General features: G+C 35.5%; 2 protein-coding genes across 2 annotated transcripts; both read right to left on the bottom strand.

Annotated features, from left to right (window-relative positions):
- Window positions 1–1667: 1667 nt before the first annotated feature.
- LOC130733231 (conserved oligomeric Golgi complex subunit 5) lies at window positions 1668–7545 on the bottom strand. The gene is made up of 3 exons (XM_057585356.1): window positions 6404–7545; window positions 4650–5123; window positions 1668–2961 (listed from the first exon to the last, which is right to left on the bottom strand). The coding sequence occupies exons 1-3, from the start codon at window positions 7487–7489 to the stop codon at window positions 2023–2025; spliced, it is 2499 nt and encodes an 832-aa protein (XP_057441339.1). The 5' UTR covers window positions 7490–7545; the 3' UTR covers window positions 1668–2022.
- Window positions 7546–15507: 7962 nt separating this feature from the next.
- Window positions 15508–16066, bottom strand: LOC130731540 (uncharacterized). Its single transcript, XM_057583840.1, has one exon. The coding sequence runs from the start codon at window positions 15912–15914 to the stop codon at window positions 15711–15713; it is 204 nt and encodes a 67-aa protein (XP_057439823.1). The 5' UTR covers window positions 15915–16066; the 3' UTR covers window positions 15508–15710.
- Window positions 16067–21725: the final 5659 nt, after the last annotated feature.

Here is a 21725-nt window from a genome sequence, read left to right as displayed (position 1 = left end):
TCGTAACAGAGATTAGATGAAAAGAAGAGGAACAAGGGAGGAAAGGTAAGGGGAAAGAGGGAGGAGTATGAGGAAGGGGGAGGGTGCGATTTGGATCTAGCGGTGGTTCGCCGGAGGAAAGAGAGTTGTGCGGTTGTGGGTAGAATGGAAGAAAAAAAAAGGGGAAGTTTGCCCGGATTCATTGAAGAAGCGGTGGTGGTGTAGGAGCAAATGGTGGTGTTGTGACTGTGGAGATGATGAGGGAGAAAGATGGAATTTTATCAAAAATAGAGGATATTTTTGTCTTATTACTCTAAAAATGAAACTGAAGCACCGTACTGACACACGGTAGGCGCAGCCATGTTTACCTTCCTACATCTCAATATTTTAAACTCTCCTTGTCAATAGGGGAAATGCTGGGTTTTGTATCTACATGGAGATGTGGATATTTGTCTTTGATGACTTGTAATAATGGGAGGCATAGCATGGATTGAAATATTTTGTCCGCAAACCGTGTCTCATTCTTTGTTCCATCAATGTATGTTTGACATGTCAATTAAAATCCACAATATATAATTGTAACTGTCTCACTCATGTCATTTTTAAGTGACATGAAAAGATTTCATTTGTGAGACAGAAGATTGAGACACGTTTTGAGGATTAAATATCTTGATCCAGTATGACATATGAAGTAGAAGGGCATTGAGGACACGCAACTTATTATCCAAGTAATATTAAAATAACATAAAGATGAAGATTTATTAATTATGATTGATATTCCTGCCTCTTGTAGCATAGGTGCAATCAAAGAATTACACTAAAGAAAATTAGACATAAAATGAGGTTGCTGTCTCATTGAGTTGAAGCTCTTGATCCAGTTTCCCAAGTGCTTTTTCTTGCCAGACATGAGTTGCTTCATATAAATATTTGAAATATTAATGTTACCTAACTTACATATTTGGATAATAGCATCTATATCTGACTTCTAATATACAATTCTAGTCAATGAGAAATGGAATGAGCATAATCTTATATGTGGAGCATTCTCCTAATTGATAGACATGATAGCTTGCTAGAGTTCTTTTATTTGTCTTTTTGTTTTGCACATTTTTTTTTTTAATTTATGGTAAAAAGTAAAAACTGAAAGCACCCACTTTTATGTACTTCCTTCTATAAAATGCGGTGGAAAACTGGAAATGATTCCTTGTCAATTGTCATACACACATCAGTTTGAAGTATTTTTTCTATCACTTTGTTGTATGAACGGGTCACACACTGCCACTATGGCACCACTAAAGCACTAACCATGCTCATATCAAAATCTATAGTTTTAGGCTTTTGGCATTGGATATTGATGATGGGGCTAAAAGGAAAAACAAATTGTCAATGAATATGAAAGCTCAATCTAATTTTCTAAAGAAGAATAAGTTATTATATTTTAATAGATAAACCTTTATTTGGGATCAAAGGGAGGTCCATTCAGAGATTCCTCTTGAATCCTTTTTTCATGTACCACATAATTGGTAATTTTAGCAATAAATGACCTTAGAAGCATTTCATTTTGCCTCCATTAGTACAGAACATGGCACTTATATTTGGCTGCAAGAAGCTGCCTCGAGAAAATTAAATTGATGAAGAATTAGATATAGTTTATAGTTTGTACCATAAATCAAAGATACTCGCGAACCTACAAACAATACAATGAAATAATCGAATAGATGCCCATTATTCTTGGGGAGTATACAACATGACTTGTTTCTATCTTCCATCAAAAAACTATATTTCTCTACACTGAATATAACAGCAATCAACCAGAAAACTCAAGATTAACCAACAATAGCAATTCCATTGAAAAGAAAAGGAAATAAAAATTAAGAAAATAAACCTATTAAATCATATGAATTTTTATACCTCACTGCTTGCTAGCAGAACTAGCAGGCTTCTTCCTCATGTTTCCGACACTAATAAACCCTTTTCAAAAACTTTGAAGAAGCAATCTGGAAACTCACTTTAATTTGCTAGACTACAAGTCTACAAAATCAATCAAGGCTTTGAGGAAGCTTGAATCTTTTCAGTTAACGTTGAACCCAATTGAAGCATAAGAGGATAAACAGGGCTAAACTCCTTATCTCCTCTGCTCCTCACATTTATAGCATAATCATCAAGTGTTGCTTTGATGCCCTTCCAGATTTGATCCTCCCCTTGAGAATCTAGCCACAATGAATACTGCAATGGTGTTAGTTTGTTTCTTTGCAGTGGTGACTGCAAATCTTCAGGACCACGCGTATATAGATGATGAAGTATGACGTTTGGTGGCAGATCTTGAAGAAGAGGAGAAGATGCGAGCTGGGATGTTTCCAAGAAAATAAGTGGACGGAAGGATCTAAGTGCTCGATATGGCGCACCGAGTTGCTCAACAGGGAACAGATTTTGGCCCACAGCTAACTCCAATTCGGCCATATCCCTAGCCATCCTTAACTTGCCTGATTCTGAAAGTGGTCTGACAAGAGAAGCATGTCGGATGAAGAATACTAGAACACGTGAAGCCATACTCTGGACAAGCCTGGTGCATATGTTCTCAGTCCCCTTAGCAGTAGTAGCTCTGGAAGGTAACAACTTAGATAGAAACTCACTGCGGAAGTGAAGAATACACTTCTGGAGCTCCTCCATGTATGGTGAAGCATTGTTGTCCATAGCAGCATCCATTCCAAGCACTCCAAAGTTGTGATCATGTATTTGCAATATGCAAGACTCAAGTCGGTCAAGCATTGCCTGGAATAAAGATGTGACTGAGTCACAGGCAACACCATATATTGCACCTAATGAAGCAGACAACACATCTGCAGCAATGCTAGGCATTCCTTTAAGCATAGTTGATATTCGTGCATGAACATCTTGCAGATGCTGACACAATGTGAAGTTCTTGAGCTGTGCTGGTGTTGCAGGACCACTTACTTGACGTGATTCGGGACCCGTGGATATCTGCCATAACAATGAAAAAGGAAAGGTAAAAGATTAGTAACTATGCTTCTAAACTATTCCCTCCTTATGAATAAAATAGACTTTGGGTTCCTAAAGATTTCAAAACTCATGGACAAAAAAAAACAAATTTAGGGACCATATAAAATATATTACAAAACCCAGAAAGAGAAATAAAAAAATAAAAAAGAACAGGACTCTTCCCCTCAAGAATATAGTAGACCCATAGTAAAAAGAGTACAAGTTAGGAGAAGGGGGAAAAGGGCCAGGTAATGCTGAGGCCCAAGTTGATAAAGTGGGCAGCTAGTAACTGTTAGTTAGAAAGTTGTTACAGGTTATTAGAAGGTTGTTTGAGAGCTGCAGCTATATGAGCGTTAAGAGGTAATAAGGTTATGAATCAGATTATTGAAAGCATATGGGAGACTGCACATAGCAAATCATTCCATTACAGTTTCCCCTAATCATTCTCTCTTATCTCTCTTCCTTTTTCATCTTAACAATGAAGTAGAGCTGGCTTAGTGTAGAGGCTGTTGTCTGATAATTGTTGGAGTTCCAGAAGCTTTCTAATATTATGGACTATGGGGGCTCTGTATCCTTATCAGTCTGCACCTACACTGGGTCAGCTTAGAAGATTCCTCTCATTCAGTAATAAAATACTATCTTTCTCCCATTTTTTGAGCCAGTTGTATCAACATGAAGTGTGCATCTCTTAAAATCAATCCCTCAAAATGCTAAATGTGAACAAAGCACTGGGTTACCCACTACCTTGAGTTGAAACTTGATACACTATGGGATAGAAAATTTAATCACAAGACTACAGACAATATAGGCCCAGCTTACTCACTCAACCACCTGAGGAACTGTTAGGAACGTTTGATCCTTACAGCCATCAACAAGATAAAGGAAAGGGAAATAGGAATATTTTTGGTGTTTTTGTATATTTAAAACTGAAAAACAAACAAGAAGAGAGAGGGATAGAGGGATACAAAAACAATCCTAATGGATTCCAAGAAGGAAAACCTTCTTTAAATGGGTGAAACCCTTCCCAGGGAAAATCCCTTTACAAACTCAATTACTCAATTCCTACCCTAACCTTAGGAAAGACTCCTATTTACAATAAACTAACCCTACTAAAGAAATAAAGATAGACTTAACCACAAAGAAATAAAGATAAACTTTACCACTAAGAAATAAAGATAAACTAAATCAAATAAACTAGGCCCCTAATATTTAGAACCCTAAAGGAACTGTGTTTAGATATCACATCAAAGAACTAGTTGAAAACCACTATACTCCTCAAGTTTCTACCATTTAGCATGGCTATGAGTAAGCTAAATAATTGAATGGTCAGCAATCACTACAATGTGATTGTGATACTGCACAAGGCCAACAACACAAGATACACATGAACTCCTCACTGAAAGAAAACACCACCGATATCTGCATGCAGTTAATAATGTCATGATTAAATCTGTATCCTACTTCTGCATATCTATTTTTACCTTGTAATAAAATATTCTTTTATCCAAAAAATAAATGATGTAAATATGAAATAGTTAACTTGACTGCCTTCCTGAAAACCCATGAACTAGCTAGTGTTTAATTCTTTCCTTGGTTAATGAATATTGTTTATAGAACACCTCAAACAATACATAGCACCTTAAATATACAATAATAGCTTTTTTGTTTACCTGGTATTCAGTTCGCTCTGCAAGAAGAAGTAAAACCTTGCCAATTTCACGTAAAACAAGAAGAGTTAAGCGTGCATCCATCTGAACAGCTTCTATCTCTTCTTGAATGCGAGATATAATTCTTGATATTTGTTCCTTAGAGGGAACACTTCCGCGACTGGACATTGGAAATACAGAATTCACCAGATCTGAAAGGCGACTCAAGCAATGACCCAAAAATGCAGACTGGAATATTTCGACAGCTGAAACCATCTGGTCTTTTCCACCTGAACTAATAGCTGGTAACACTCCTTTGACATCTGTATCACGAGTTATCCTTTCAAGGAGATTCTCTATCATGGAGTAAAGCTTTGGATATCCCATAGTAAAGATCTCTTTAACAAAACTTGATGCAGTGAAAGCAGACTTCATCTGGCTTGCAAAAGCCTTCGCAATGGCCTCCCAAACTCGATCTGTTAGCATGGGATCACCTTCCTACGCAGCAGAATTCAATGTTAGAAAATAAGGGGGGGAACAGTTAAACAGTTACAAAATAATATTTTGTGAACTAAAGTAGGTACTCAGCTAGAATAAGTATAACCAATGTTCCTCAGAATTCAATGCTATCTATCCATAATAGATCCTAAAGACCCCAAACCCTCTAGCAAGTCCATTGAAGCTGTTTCTGTGTACATGACATAAGATCTTTTTTTTAAAACCTGGAACAACAGAAATTAAAATATATATATATATATATATATATATATATATATCATTTCATCTTCTTCAAAAACCTTACATATTGATCACTTTGTTCCACTTAGAAATTTGAATATATACAAAATAGTAGAGTTTTAAAAGATTGCATATTGATTCCATCCAATTCAATGCTATCCATGATCCAACTAGTGAGGTTTGATGAAAAGCAAATAAGTACACATGGGGTTTTACTACACCCTGCATCCTACATGCAACATATTCTAAATTTCTAATTAAGAGAGAAAGGTCTACTGCAACTTTAAAATATAGCATAAAGCTGGGAGCCTATTTGAATAATTATGCACAAAGAGGAACAACCAACAATTGAATTTGATTTCCTTTCTCTCTCTTCACTTACAGGTAGCACAGTAATGTCACAGGTCACCCCACCCCGTCCATTAGCCACGACTTTACAGCATACCAGGTCACCAGGAGAAAAGAAGACCACAAAGGAGAAATAGTTTGAAGGGTGGAAAATGATTTGTATTTCACAATGAATCCTCATTTTGAAAAGGAATAAAAAAAGATATTAAACTTTTGGGATCTCTAACATTTGTAGATCAATTACACCCTTCCAATAGATTTATAGATCTTATCATTCAGTTTGTTCAAATCAGAATGAACCTATATGTACTGAAAATAATAATTATTGATTCAATTTAATTTGTATATAACCCTCCACTTTTCCTATTCAGTAAGAGAAACACACCACACCACAGAACAGTTCCCATACACTAAACTTCACACCGAACCAGGTGCGATAACTGCAAACAAAGTAACTTTGTTGCACTAACAAGTAACAACTTCTACAAGTTCCAAATTTATGTAAACCACATGGAATTTTCTTGCATAATTACATTGGTAAGTCCATCAATCATTCATAGGACAAACACATTGTTCCATTGTATGATGCACTAGAGCATTATATTAAAGGCATATATCCATTCAATTCAAGCAAGAAAAATTTATGTTTCAGGTAAAATGAAACATGATCACAAAACTCTGATGAGCCTCACCTGAATAACCTCATCAAGCAACAAAACATGGGTAAAGGGATCACGCTTCTTTGAGAGCACCCTCTGCAAATGCCACACAGCAACAGCAATGGAATGCAACTGATCCATGCAAGTCCCCAACCTCTGCCACAAAGCCTCTCTAGCCTTAACCCCTCCTCCAATCTGAGGCGTTCCAGTACCCCTGATTCCACCGGGACCATACCCACTTCCACCGGAACCCGTAATCGCCTTCATATCCAACGCCACACTCACGCTCTTCGCGCCCATGCCCTTGTACTTGTTCACCACCTGCTCCACCGTACCCTTCAACTCACCCAAATTGTAGAAAACCTGCAACCCAGTACCAACCTCTGCCTGGTTCAACCCTTCCATTCCCCTCTCCAGAACCTTCATTGCTTCGCTTCGCAACCGGTCCCCGCTCTCCCTCACCCACCGGAGCTCCTCATCGACGGCGTCAATGCCGGCGAGGTCGTACTCGTCGCAGAGGCTCAGGATCTCGGAGTGGAACTGCGCGGCCTTGGCGAGGTCGAGCTTTTCCGGATCTGCGGCTGCCATGAGGTCGCGGAGCTTCTTGGAGAGGCGGAGGGCGCGGACGGAGTGCTGGAGGAGCTCGGTGGTTCGGTGGAGGTTGGAGAGCTGGGAGGTTTTTGTAGCGATGGAGCGGTGAGGCTCGGAGAGTTCGGATCGGAGGCGGCGGAGGGAGGATTGGAGGGAGGAGAGTGAGGATCGGAGGGTGGAGAGGGCGTGGTCGGCGTGGTGGAGGGAGGAGAGCTGGGAGAGGAGGTCGTCGTGGCGGGAAAGCACCTCGGAGCGGAGCTGATTCTCGAGGAGGCGGATCGCGTTGTGGAGCTTCTCGGCGGTGGAGGCAGGGGAGCCGGAGGAGAGAGCGGCGGCGGAGAATGAGGTGGAGGAGAAGGAGGGTGAGAGGAATGCGGAGAAGATGGGATCGGAGGCTAGGGAATCGAGTGCGGAGGATGCGGTGGCGGCGAATGGGGTGGCGGTGGAGGGGTTTTTGAAAGTGGAGAGGCGTTGGATCGGAGAAGCGACGGTGGACGCCGGCGACCTCGCCGCCGCTGGTGAGGCCATTTGGTGATGAATGAATGAAACTACTCACTAGTGTCTCTTTCTTTTATTTCCCTCACTATTGTTTTTATAAAGAAAAAAATGAATATTATTTGTGCTTGGGTCATTAATTTTATGATGGATAATGTTCATACAAAATTCATTTCTCAAATTCATTTGTCTCAAAAAAAATTCATTTAATAGAAACCTTCCCGTCTTAGTAATTTCTTATTTTTTTATAAACATAATTCCAATAATATTAAGAACAAAGTGGCATCGAGGCGAAAATGTCAGCAGAAACAAGAGAGCTAGCAGTCGGAGGAACTTACTCAATCCACACTAAACCGGCTAATGAGGAAACATTCCGAGCTAGAAAATCTGCAACTGTATTGCCAGAACGACGAAGAAACGAAAAACGAACAACATCAAAATAATGACAAAGAGCAACACACTCTCTAATAAGAATAGCAAAATAAGATCCCCATCCGGAGGCTTCTTACGGCGTTAGAATAACTAAAGACAATCAGTTTCAATGCATAAAGGGCGAAAACCCAGCTGAATCACGAGCACCATAACCCACCTTAAGGCCAAAGCTTTCGGCCAGTGCAGGGGAAGAAGCCACGACAGGATATTCTATCGCCGCTGCAAGCACATGCCTTCCTCGTCCCAGACAACCATCCCCACGCCTGCATCCGCATTTGATCAGTTAGTAGGCGTCGAAGTTCAACTTAAAAACACTCAAAACAGGTCGCTTCCAAGTGGAGTTGTTGTCCACCGCCGCCGGAGGGTCATGGTGGGCTGGTGGCTGCAATCTACTAGATGAGAAATTGGTACAATCTAACTTTAATTTCGATGCACTTATTGGTCACATTTTAAAAATGTGCTAAATTAATCGAATAAGTTAAATAAAAAATTATTTTCTCACATATTTCAAATTTGATTGATTAATAATGTAATAAAATTAAAAAATCTAATTTTGTGTGTATATTTTTTCTCCCGTCTAAAACTCTAAATAATCTTCTCATTTATCAATGCAAAGTTTTTATTGCTTAACATACTTGATATTATCTAAACAAAATTTTAATTCTAGTCCTCCTTATAATTTTTTTGCCAATTTGGTACTTCCTATGTTTCAATAGAAGTGTCCACTTAAAGAAGATGTACACATATTAAGAAATGCAATTAATTTTGTTAATTTTTTAAAACATATCATTTGTTTCCCTGTTTTACCCTTTACAATGTACCTTAATCTCTCTTCATTTATTCTTTTCATAGGGGCATTATATGTAAAAACATTAATTAATACTCCCTTGAAATTCTAAGTGGACAAATTTTTTCTCTCTAAATGGACAGTTATTATGAAGCGAGGAAGTATTATTTTAATCATTTAAGTTAGCACAACTCTATTACACAACATTGTTCGGTTGTGTGAGAGATGGGGAGAGAAGGAGATAGGGAGAGATTGGCAAAATATAGGTTTCTTCCGCGTTTGGTAAAAAAGAAGAGGGTGAGAGAGCGAGTGTGTTAGATAACTTTTGAAGTCTATGATATTTGAAAAGTGGTGAGTGAGTGAGAGAGTGTTAGAAATTTGGGTATGATAATCCTGGAAAAACTTCGAAGAATCGTGTTCGTACAATTTCCGAACAAAGTATTTCCACCCTATTCTTGCCTGAGTTCACGAAATCCTTGTTGGGATAATTCTTGAAGAACAATCTGCTTCTGGCAATAGAGAACAGATCAGGAATGTAGAGAGAAATTATGGTTTCTGTTTTCTGTATTCAAAACTGAGGCCAAATGACTCCTTATAAAGGAGTTTGTTTCAGAAATCGAAAAACGGTTAATAAAACAGAATTACTTTAACAATTGTGGCTCAATTATGCGTTGGCTCAACAAGCGTGCACTCCGCACTACCCTAACTCGTTTCCGAGCTTAACGCATAATCGCATCGACCTACAATAAATCACATTACTACTAAAATTCATTGATGATACTAAAATCACCAATAGAGAGGGAGAGTTATTTTTGTCCTACTTTTTTCATTTTATATGTATTTTATTATCATACTTATTTATAAATATTTGAAGATTTTAGGTAAAAATATCATTCCCTATCAAAGTAATTTTTTTATTTTTTCTTTTGACTAAACAAAGTGAGGAAGTCAACGTCATATTTTATCTTCTATTTCGATCATACAAACAACCCATAAAATTTATATATTTTTAACTTATTTCTATTTTCGCTCGATCATTCTCTTTCAAATCAAATAAAGTATTAAAAACCAATGTGGCTAATGAGAAATCTAATTTATCAATGTAAATGTGTATTGATGGGTTGATGTCATATTGATGTAGCATTTTGTCAAATAATAATAATGATAGTAATAAAATTAGCTAATTTCAAATATTAAAAGTTTTTAGTTTCAAAAAAGAATATTAAAAGTTTTCACCTTAAAACCACGAAATTCATTCATTCGACGTAGAGAATACACTAATTAATTTTCCGATGTACAAAAAAAAAAAAGAATACACTAATCTCATGAATAGATGTCACTCCTAGAGATGCTTCATTTATGTAGATAAAATTAGCAAAGTACTAGCTAATCTTAAATCTAATATAATAGAAATTGTAGTGGATTAAAAAAACCTACCACTTCTTATCTTTTACCGCCAGGGGCGTATCTAGGGAGGGGCAGACAGGGGTCATCGCCCCCCCCCCCCAAGAATTTTGAAATTTTCACCGACTATAGGTATTTTTATACAGGAAAATGTTATAATATTTTGTGATGCTCATCAAGTTGACTTTCCTGACATGAAAGCTCCTTATTTTATGGGCAATGGTCGTCATGAGAAACAAGATGGAGATATGAAACATCATTATAGAATATATGTGTTTTATTCTGCAGTTGATTTGCAACTATCTTAATTAAATAAAAGATTTAATGTAGAGGCAGTGTAACTTCTCATACTTAGTTCAGCTTTAGATCCTAAGGAAAATTTTAAATCATTTGATAATGAGAAAATCCGTAAGCTTGTTGAGAAATTTTATACAGATGATTTTTTCGAGCTAGAAAAAAGGGATTTGTCGTTCCAACTGAGACATTATCATTCAAATGTTTCCCGAGATCTTAATTTAGGAGTAAATTTCAGTTTATCCGAGTTTTACCAGAAGTTAGTTGAAACTGGAAAAACAACAATATTTCTACTTGTTGATAGATTGATACGTCTTGTTTTGATACTCTCTGTTTCAACCGCATCTACTGAGTGATCTTTTTCTACAATGAAAGTAGTTAAGACTTCGGTTTTGCAACAAAATTGAAGATGATCTTCTCAGAAATTTTGTTAGTTCTACATATTGAGAGAGAAATTGCTGAAAAAATCATTGTTGATACAATAATAGATAAGTTTAGTACTATGAAAGAACGAACAGTTGTATTTAAATAATTTTTTATTATTTAAAGTTTATATAATATTCAATGAAGATTTTTTTTGTCTTATATTTTGCCCCCCCCAACAAGAAAATCCTAGATACGCCCCTGTTTACCCTCTTTTACAATTATGCTCTCACTCTCACCATTTCAAACTCACCTTCATCCATTCACTATAATATTTTATTTAGTTTAGGAGAGAAGGGGGATGCGAAGAGAGACAAATGTAAAAAAATGTAAATTTTATAGATTGTATGACATGATGGAAATAAATGAGAAATAGAAGAGAAATAGTGAAGTGGCATATTTCCATTTTTGTATTATCAAGATATCTTACAATCGACAGCCATGAGATAGATCCTCTCAAACTCAGAGATCATATTAAGTGAGTACGCAATTCCCAATAAACTCTTTTCCATACGCACCTCTCAATGATCGAACATTGACTCCATTGAAACTCATGTTTTATTACTTGGGCATGGTAAAAAGAGTTTGCATGAAGTTCTTGTGAATGCAACATCTCAGGAAAGGATGGATGGATGGGTTGATTTTGAGAAACCTTCAAACTTCAAAAAATGCTAAGAAAATTAGAACAACAAATTTGGAACATTTTGCTAGTATTTTTCTATTTTCAGTATGTTTTTTGTATTCTTGTTTTGGGCTTATATATGAGTCTTTGTTAGGGGTGGAAATAAGTCAAGCCAAACTTTGCGTGGCCCAAGCTTGACCTGCATTGTGTTTTCATGGCCCAAGTCTGCCCTGTGGCATGTCAACAAGCCAAATTTTAAGGCTTAGCTTAGCTTATTATAAAGTCTGGCTTGACCTACTAGCCTACTTAAAAGCATATTTAACAGACGTCAGACAATTTCATCTAAAGAATGTCGATAGACTGACGGGCTAATAGGCCGGCGAGCTAATAAGCCTTTTTTATATATAATTGCAATTCCTTTTAAAATAAATAAAAAAAAACATATATATCATTGCATTTCAAAGAACAAAATCTCGGTTATTTAAAACAAAAAAAATTAAAATTAAACATAAACAAATCATTTAATAATAATATGTCTCAAGTCTTAAATATATAAATAAAACCAATAATAATAAGTCTCAATCCCAAATAAATCCATAACAAGCAGGCCTATGAAGCCAAATAGGCTTTTATGATAGCTTGAACTTGTCCTTTTTAGTTAATTAAGCCTTTTAAAAAGCTTAAGCCCAGCTTTTTTAATAAACGAGGCAAGTCAAGGCAAGCCTCTGACGAGCCAAACCACAAGCCCCTGTTGGGCGGCCTGTCTTATTTCCACCCCTAGTCTTTGTCTAGGAATAAGCTAGGATTTTATATTGGGCTTTATGGCTTGTATTTTGGCCAATACATGAGGGTCCAATAGGTTAAAATATTAAGTTTGAGAAAGATAGAAAAGGAATTGAGCCACTTGGACTTTGACCCATACTAGTACTAATTTGTGGCTTTCACTCCACTCCAGAGGGGCTATATAAGCTCCAATTTTGTATTTCTCTAGCAACCCACAAGAAGCCACAAGACTAATCACTCTTGAGTGTGGTGACTCCATCTATCCCTCAACCATTTTGAAGTTACTTCCCTTTTTTGGTGACAATTTCTTCATGCATAATTAAATTCGGGGAAAACTAGTGAAGATACACATGGATCATGAAATTAGACCGTCATCAGTCATCACAGATGATGATGGGTGTTGAGAGACAGAGAGAGACAAAGAGTGAGGAGATGATAAGGGAGCGAGGGGGAAAGAGGGAGTGAGGGTATAGTTTCAAATTTTTTTGAAAGTAGGGAGGTGTGATTTGGGGTGGATGGGATGATAAACACAATTCCTAATTAGCCCAACGATAAATACAATTGTCTAAATGGGTCATGAAAAAGTTTAAGTTAAAGTATCATTATTCTCAATAGACCAACGATCTCACTTGTCTTAAATATTACTAGCCCGCCAGACTAAAATGATTTAACATAAGTTTTTCGATGAGTAATTTTTAAAACTCCATTATTCTCAACTTTTTCATATCTTATTACTCAAGTTCAAATCTAGGTTCATTTTACTGATTATAAATATTTCTATGTTAGATAAATTTTTATATTAGCTGATTGGATTTAAATTTATTTGTGATCCCTAATTGTAAAATCACATGACACAACAATTTCTTTCCCTTTTCTAAAAAAAAGTAGAAATATCTCTTTTTAAAATAAAGTAAAAGCTAGGAAAAAGTTGTACTTTTTTATATACTTGTCATCATCTAATAAAATTTGTTAAATTGGACCAACGGTTATGGTTGATATGGTCAACAAAGTCTCGTTGGCACTTGTCTTTACATGATTACTTAATAACAATTTTTATAATTTGAATTTAATTTTAATGCACTTTGATATCTAGTCATTTAAACTTTAATGTCACGGGAGGGGTAACTCACATGGTTGAGGTAAAGGTAATTAAAGGTAAAGGATCAAATTTAAACTCTGAAAAAAGATGATTTATACTAATTTATTAACAACTAACATTTACCCATAAAAAATACTAAAAGAGGGTTATATATCTTTTATTTTAAGTAAAAGTGGAATCTATTTACATATCACCACGTCCGTTCTTTGAATCTTTCTGACACTTGGGCCCTAATTAAACTTCTTAAATAAATTATTCAAGACTTTCCAGCCATTTCTCAATTTAAGTTCAAAAAAAGCCATTTCTCAATTTGAACCAGTAAGGGGAAGAAATGTTTTTGCAATTTAAATTAGAAGAAAAGAAGACCCAAATTAAATGCACTTTTATAATATCTCTCATTCAATAATTAAAATTAACTAAGTGGGTTGGTGTAGTGGTTCAACACTTCATCCTTTAAGCAAGTGGTTGAGGGTTCGAATCGCAACTCTTGCGAATAGAAAAAAGGCTTAATTGCACTTTTGCTCCCTGATCTTTCACCTTTGTGCGATTTACCTCCCTCATCTTTAAAATGAGCGAATTCCCTCCCTCTTCTATTAATATGTGTGATTTAGGCCCTTCCGTTAGTTAGCCGTCCAATTGCTAACGGTGGTTTCTATTTTCACCCCCCTTTTACTAACCACACCCCCTTATCAGAAATAAAAATAAAAAAATAAAAAATAAAATAAATAAATTAAATAAAATTAATAGAAAATAAAAAAAACTATAAATTAAAAAAAACTGAAAAAATATTTTTATAAAAATCAAAGAAAAAATAATAAAATAAATGAAATAAGTTAAATACAATTAATAGAAAATGAAAAAATATTTTTATAAAATCAAAGAAAAAACTGAATTTTTTTTTTATAAAAATCAAAGAAAAAAATGTTTTTATAAAGTCAAAGAAAATAACATATTTTTTTTAATTGAAGATAGAAATTTAAAAATAAAATAAAAGAAGAATTTGTTTCTATTTGCACCACCTACACTAAATTAAAAATAATTATTCTTTTATTTTATTTTTAAATTTCTATCTTCAATTAAAAAAAATATTTTATTTTCTTTGAATTTATAAAAACATTTTTTCTTTGATTTTTATAAAAATATTTTTTTCAGCTTTTTTTTTTATTTTATAAAAATGTTTTTTCATTTTCTATTATTTGTATTTAACTTATTTCATTTATTTTATTATTTTTTCTTTGATTTTTATAAAAATATTTTTTTTCAGTTTTTTTTTTATTTTCTATTAATTGTATTTAATTTATTTAATTTATTTTTTTATTTTTTAGCTTAATTGCACTTTTGCCCCCTGATCTTTCACCTTTGTGCAATTTACCTCCTTTTTTTATTTTTATTTTTATTTTTATTTCTGATATGGGGGTGTGGTTAGTAAAAGGGAGGGTGAAAATAGCAACCGCCGTTAGTAATTGGACGGCTAACTAACGGAAGGGCCTAAATCGCACATATTAATAGAAGAGGGAGGGAATTCGCTCATTTTAAAGATGAGGGAGGTAAATCGCACAAAGGTGAAAGATCAGGGAGCAAAAGTGCAATTAAGCCTAGAAAAAACTCATTGGTCAGCCCCCTACTACTTAATGCACTGGCCGTGGAGCGAAAGATTAGTCTCACGGCTGTCAATTGTGGGATACCTTGGTCAAGAAAAAAAATAATTAAGAAATTAGTTTCTTGAAGTATAAAGCAAATATTCCTTTTAAAGGTCTTTTTCAATACACATCAATTCCTAACGTTTAGAATATTTTTTTCTATTCCTGGAGTCCTTCAAATATTAAATTATATATTTAAAGAAGCCAAGAGTTTTCTTCTTAGATCAGTAAATAATCATGTTTATCTAGACATTGTTATGAATGAACGTTTACTCTCTGCAAATGTATAAATTATAATGAATAGACAGGTAATTAATTTTGGTTCATCTGCCCAAATTTTTAATAAAATCCAATTATATATGGCCAATTTTGGTGCTCAGTTTAGCCAGTTTGTTGAATCATCATCATCTTAATCTTAATTCAAACATAGAAATTTCATGATTCAAAGAAACCCTTTTGTTAGTAAAAAAATCACCAAACAATTACAAAGAAAATAGACAAATTAGTAAGTCATGTTAAGAAAATTTGAGCAGGTAAATGACTTATAGCGTGTTTGGAATCGTGGTATGCACACAATTTAAAGCACGTACTTTATTAGTTTACAACCGCAAAATCAAACTTGATCTTAAGCAAAATATAAGATCTATGTAACATAAGAAGGAATTAAATGTTTCATTATTACAACTAATTCACAATAAGCTAGCTAGTTTAACTTAAGAAAAATGAAAGAATATATCAAATGTGAAGTGTGGTGTGGTGAGACTTATAATTCAGAAGTTGCAGCCACAACAAAGGTAGAAGAAGCAGAGTGTGGAGACAAGGACCACAGCCTCTGCTGCGGATAATATCTTGAAAACTACGGTGTCCATGATCGTCGTTTGAAGATTCAGCCGTTTCCAGCGAAACACAGAGAAACTCCATGGCCATATCTCCTTCTTCACCTTCTTGAACCACAAGCTCCTCTTCTTCCCCATTAAAATAAAACAAATGAAAAACACCCCTTTTTTCTTCTTTCTTTTCTCTCTTTGATTTGGTATTCTTCTAATTCTATGGAATTCTTATAAGGAATTGGGACACAGAAAATGGCAGTGTGAGGTAGTCTTTATATATAGGGAGAATGAATGAGAAGCTTTATTGGATGCTCGAAAGACAAGGAGGTGTTTGCTGTCTGGCACTGCTGGAATAGGTTGAATCCATCAAATTTGCACTTTATTATTGGAGCTACTTTTCTCACATTTCTTATATGGTCCCTTTTGAAATACACTTTGGTCCCAGCAAAGTCATAAAAGAAACTAATTAATTAACTAGTTTTGGGAAAAAAACTTACTTATGCCAATAAAAAATTCAACCACTCATTTACTTAATTTATTAATGTAATGCAACTGCCCAATTTTCAACCACATGTTACATTATAATTGAACAACAGTAATAAAGTAGATACGCAATTGTATTTATAAGTTGATGGTAGGTTATAATCTACTGATGTGCAAACTAATTAAAAAGTACTTATTAAAACTTTACTCAGTGCATTTTTTAGTAAAAACCATTAATAAATTTTAACAAGTAGTTGATTCAAACGAAATCTATATTTAAAAGATGTGTGAAATATATCCTAACTAACATGTAAATCTAAGAGTGAAGTGATTTATATATGTTTATATTCAATTATATGTATGTAGTAATTTGTGAATCAAAATTTTAAAAATAAATAACCACAAAGAAAGTCCAAATGTCTTTTTTCTTGAAATAAAGCTTAAAGTATCTCTAACAGGTCCAATCAGATAGATTTCTTTCCAATCTAATCATGTTCGATTCGAGTATTAAATTCACCAATAAATCCATCCAACCCAACATGATACCCAAGTATACAATAGTAATTTTATTCTTATTCTTATTTGAAATTTTCCTCAATGACTAGATATAAAATTTTAAATGAAAACTTATTGAAATCTTGAACTTTTCTCTCTATCACTTTCAATTTGAAGCAGAGCCCTAACACTACATTGTGAATTTATTAGATTGGATTGTGAGACCATGAAATTGAATTGATAAGGTATTTTTGGCTTTGGTATCGTGTAAATTACATCAGAATATCAAGGAATAACAACTCCATGACAAATGAGGATGAAGGTTAGTATGACGTGCACAATCTCGAGACACTTGTCAAGCTAGACAATCTACTACCTTAAATATAATGTATAAATCCTTTTAAAAAATATGATATATAAATATACAAATTTAGGTATCGTTTGACCCAACTTTTTTTCAACTTAAAAGCTCCTTAAAAGTAAAAGTTAGGTCAAACACATTTGAGTAAAAGTTAGTTATTCTGCTGCTGCTGACTAATCTTGCAATGTCTTTGATGATGCAATTAACTATGCCCCTCTTGTAGTTCTTGCTCAGAGTGGTCGTGGTCCTAGGACTTATACCTTGACATTTACCCTAGCAGAACTAGCACAATTTGGTACGTCAGGGGCATGACTGTTCCATTTGTTATATATGGATTTTGGGTTTAAATTATTCTTTTTATTTCTGTAGCATTAGTTGTAGCAGTTGGAAATGCCTTGGGGAGCGGTCTTGGACGTGCTGCATTTGGCCCTCCACCTAATCAACATGAGAAATGAGTTACTCGACCACCTACTGCTCGTGCCTTGTACGAACTTCCAACAGTCTTGGCAGCGATTAACTCGTCGGAGGCTTTCTAAGATATGTATGTTGTTTTTTTAACAACTTAAACATAATTTATCTTTCAGTGTTTGTTTACTTACTAGATTTGGTCCGCAAAACCAAAAGGGTGTGAGGATTTTGTAAGGCCTAGCATAGATGATAACTTGCAAATCTTTGTTAGATTCTATGAAAGCATTGATACAAATGAACCGGTAATCTGATTTATGGTGTCATTGAAATACTGTTGCGTGATTGAATGAACTTCTTCTTCCATCTCTTATTAGCAACAATTTTCTTACTTTTGTTGATTGTGTTATGCTGATAAAGTTTCTGGATCACAAACGAGCCATAAAATATGTGTGGTCAAAGCACTAGAATAGCCTCACAATATGCTTTTTTTTTAATATTGTGTATCGTGATTGGAATAACTACAAAGATTTAATAGAATACAATCTGCAGACGCTTTCAAAATTCAAAACTACTAGAAAACCTCTTTTCTTTTGTGGGCTTGATTTAGAGAACTGAATACAACCTGAAAGTTCTTTCCTAATGAAGCCAGGGCAACATGAAGATACTCAAGATACAATTATTTTGGACTACATATCTTTTCTTGAGCGTAAGCATTTTGTATGATTAGTTGAAGAATTAGTTCATATTTTAAATAATTATTTTGATTTTCAAGCTTACCCAACATTCGTCGTGGTGGCAACAACCTATTCCGTGCCGCCATGAACATGTCTCGACGTGGTGTTTCCGGTGGTTAGCTCCTCCATCCATCTCTTCCTTATTTTATTTTGTTTATTTATCATGTCGGTGCGGTCGAAACTGCGATCACGCGGAAGGTTGAGGAATCTAAACTAATCCGGAACCGCAATTTATGATTATTTCATGTGAATCAAGCAATTTTGAGAAGAAGAAATGCATCGCAATGTTTTTGAATTGGTTCCATGTTATTGTTAGGGTTAGGGTTAGGAGTGTTTAATTTTGGGTGTGATGTGAGAAGTAATTGCATTGCCTGATCAAGCAATGTGGTGATTTCACAAATTCAACAATTTGATATGTCTTGTCTTACAATATATCTTCTAAAAGTGCTTGTACTAGTTTTTAATGTTGGTCTTGAGTTTCAACAAGTAGAAAAGTAGGGGTTTAAATTATTCTGCTGCTGACTGATCTTGCAATGTCTTTGATGATGCAATTAACTATGCCCCTCTTGTAGTTCTTGCTCAGAGTGGTCGTGGTCCTAGGACTTATACATTGACATTTACCTTAGCAAAACTAGCACAATTTGGTACGTCAGGGGCATGACTGTTCCATTTGTTATATATGGATTTTGGGTTTAAATTATTCTTTTTATTTCTGTAGCATTAGTTGTAGCAGTTGGAAATGCCTTGGGGAGCGGTCTTGGACGTGTTGCATTTGGCCCTCCACCTAATCAACATGAGAAGTGAGTTACTCGACCACCTACTGCTCGTGCCTTGTACGAACTTCCAACAATCTTGGCATTGATTAACTCGTCAGAGGCTTTCTAAGATATGTATGTTGTTTTTTTAACAGCTTCCCTGGTCTTCTTGGAGTCACGTTTTTTTTTACTTGCCAGCTTTGGTATTAGTAGTTTCTTTTATTTTCTTTGTATAGTCATTTCTTGGCCTAGCATTTTAGTCTTCTTTTTAATCTTTAGGTTTGTCCTTGTTTTGTTTTCTCTGTTTCGCTTCATGTCTGTAAGGGTATTTAGACCCCACTTCTTATTTCAATCAATATAATATCTTTATTTCTCAAAAAATAAAACAATGTACACATCACACAATAGTTTCTTGTGTATGTCCATGTACACATTACACAACAGTTTCTTATCTATGTTCCAAACCTAAATGTGAAAAATCTTTATGTGAATAATTTTCTGAATAACATAAGCTAGTAATAGTGAAATGCAAAGACAATTCTTCTTTCTAGTTTCAGTATCATTATATTTTAATGTATCTTTTTTTTTTAAAAGATGCAAATATATTAAAGATCAAATAGGGCCAGGGGCCAGTACATCAGAAGCAACAAGAGGGATTGCCCCATCCGGGACTTCCTTTATCCAAACAACACCAAAAAATTAAGAAGCGTTTTTGACGAGGTAATCAGCAACACGACTACCTCCCCTGTCACAAAAGATAAAGAAAACATGGAAAACGATAAAGACAAGTCTTTACAATCCTTAAGAATAGAAAAAAGATAGGTAGAACCCCACTGTTTCCGATTCAGGCTTCATACAGAGCCAAACAATCGGTCTCAAAAATCACCGAGCGAAAGCACAGATCATGAGCGAGAGATAGCGTCCACCAGGAAGCAATAGCCTCCGCCACCAAAGGAGAAGAGGCTGGAACCGGATATGAGCTGCCGCTGCCATAACCGCGCCTTGAAAATTCCTCGCGACCATTCCCAATCCCGCGTCCTGAGACGGCTTGAGAGATGCGTCAAAGTTCAGTTTAATGATGTCCACCGCGGGACAGCTCCAAGAGGAAGGGTGCTCAGCCATGGGCGGTGCGTGACGAGCAGCTACCGGTGCTTGCAAGTGAACCGCACGATCCAGAAGGTGAGCACACGATGGTTGAATGCCTTGGAAAACCAATCTGTTTCTGCACTCCCAGATGCAGTATACGAGAGTCAAGAAATAAGCAAAGCTGTCTTCATCCAACGTCTAAGAGAACCGAGCAACAAGATCGTGAAAGTCACACTCCTCATCAAGGTGAAGACCGAGGGGAGAGGCAAACCACCAAGCTTTAACCACCGGGCAGAAGAGGAGAACATGGTGAAGAAGCTCCAGATTCTGGCGGTAAAAAGGACACTCATCATCAACATCAACCCCGCGCCATCAACATCAACCCCGCGTCGTCAAATATCTTGAGCTCTTCTATTTCATGTACTGAAGAATTCTTCCTTTTATATATATATATATATATATATATATACTCATTTTGATTCTAAAAAAAATACTTCAACTGAACTCAAAACTCTATTTATGCAGATGTAGCCCTTACAAGTCCAACATATTCTTCTAGTTATTATCATTATTTTTTTTTTGAAAACTGAAACTGATATATTAATAAAAGTGCTTGAAAACACAACTAAGAGAAGAAAACAAGTCTTAACCCATATCTAAAAAACAAAACACACAACCCTCACCCTGGCCACATAATGAACTTTGAGATTGAGCCTCATCAAAATCTTACTAGGGAAACTCAATGGGAAAAACCCTAGTGAAGGAAAAAGAGTACCCAAATTTCAAAAAGGCCAAAAAAACCCATTACAAACCCTTCTCCTTCCCAGAAGTACAAAACATGATACTAAATGAAATGACTAAAGTCAAAACCAACCCAGTACATTTGAAATGAAAATACATATTCAACTACCACTTGAAATTGCAACTTCCCTCAATATATCTCCTTCAAATAGCATCTGCAATGTATTCTTCCACTTACTTCCAAGATAAATGTCAACACACTCCAAGCATGTGCTACTCGTCCATGACTTCCTATCTGCACAATTGATATTGAAAAGAAACAATAATCCACACACTTGTGATCAGTCACAGACTCAATAAACCAGTCCAATATGCATCCGACACCCACATGAGAAATCACTCTCTTGCCATAGATAAAGTCAATACCATTACATAACCGAATCCAGTACCAAATTAAAAACACAGTACTCCTCCAAATAAACTCCACACCAGGCAACATTCAGATACTGTCATCACCAACAAAAAGGAGAAAACCAAAAGATTAATGCACACCCTGCCAGTTGACATTTGACAAGAAACTATAACCCTCCAGTAATAGTAAAAGGTGCCCCTTCATCACACACTTGCCATGCCACTACACTACCATCCCTGTCACTTTTTGCTAGAGTATCCGCAACCCCATTGCATTCCCTCAGCACATGATTCACACTTAAACAGTTCACTAGCTGATATGTTTTAATTGAAGAGTCATTGCAACATAGCATCCCACACTCTTTCTTCATGATAGGAAAAATTACCAAGCTCTTTGAACCCACACCACCACTAAAATTCAGCTACAAAACAAAAGCCCTCCAAATCCACAATGCACAATGCTCCTGTCCACACACCACTC

Source organism: Lotus japonicus, chromosome 1, assembly GCF_012489685.1.
Source record: "Lotus japonicus ecotype B-129 chromosome 1, LjGifu_v1.2".
Taxonomy (NCBI): domain Eukaryota; kingdom Viridiplantae; phylum Streptophyta; class Magnoliopsida; order Fabales; family Fabaceae; genus Lotus; species Lotus japonicus.
Note: the sequence above shows the minus strand (reverse complement) of the source record. Positions and strands in the feature narration are given on the sequence as shown.

Bases quoted from the DNA above. Each gene is read 5' to 3' on its own strand.
- LOC130731540 (XM_057583840.1), bottom strand. From the start codon at position 15,914: ATGGGGAAGAAGAGGAGCTTGTGGTTCAAGAAGGTGAAGAAGGAGATA.
- LOC130733231 (XM_057585356.1), bottom strand. From the start codon at position 7,489: ATGGCCTCACCAGCGGCGGCGAGGTCGCCGGCGTCCACCGTCGCTTCT. The intron at 5,124-6,403 runs GTGAGGCTCATC...TCTGCTGCGTAG, and splicing joins TGCTTGATGAGGTTATTCAG to GAAGGTGATCCCATGCTAAC. The intron at 2,962-4,649 runs GTAAACAAAAAA...TTGTTATGGCAG, and splicing joins CAGAGCGAACTGAATACCAG to ATATCCACGGGTCCCGAATC.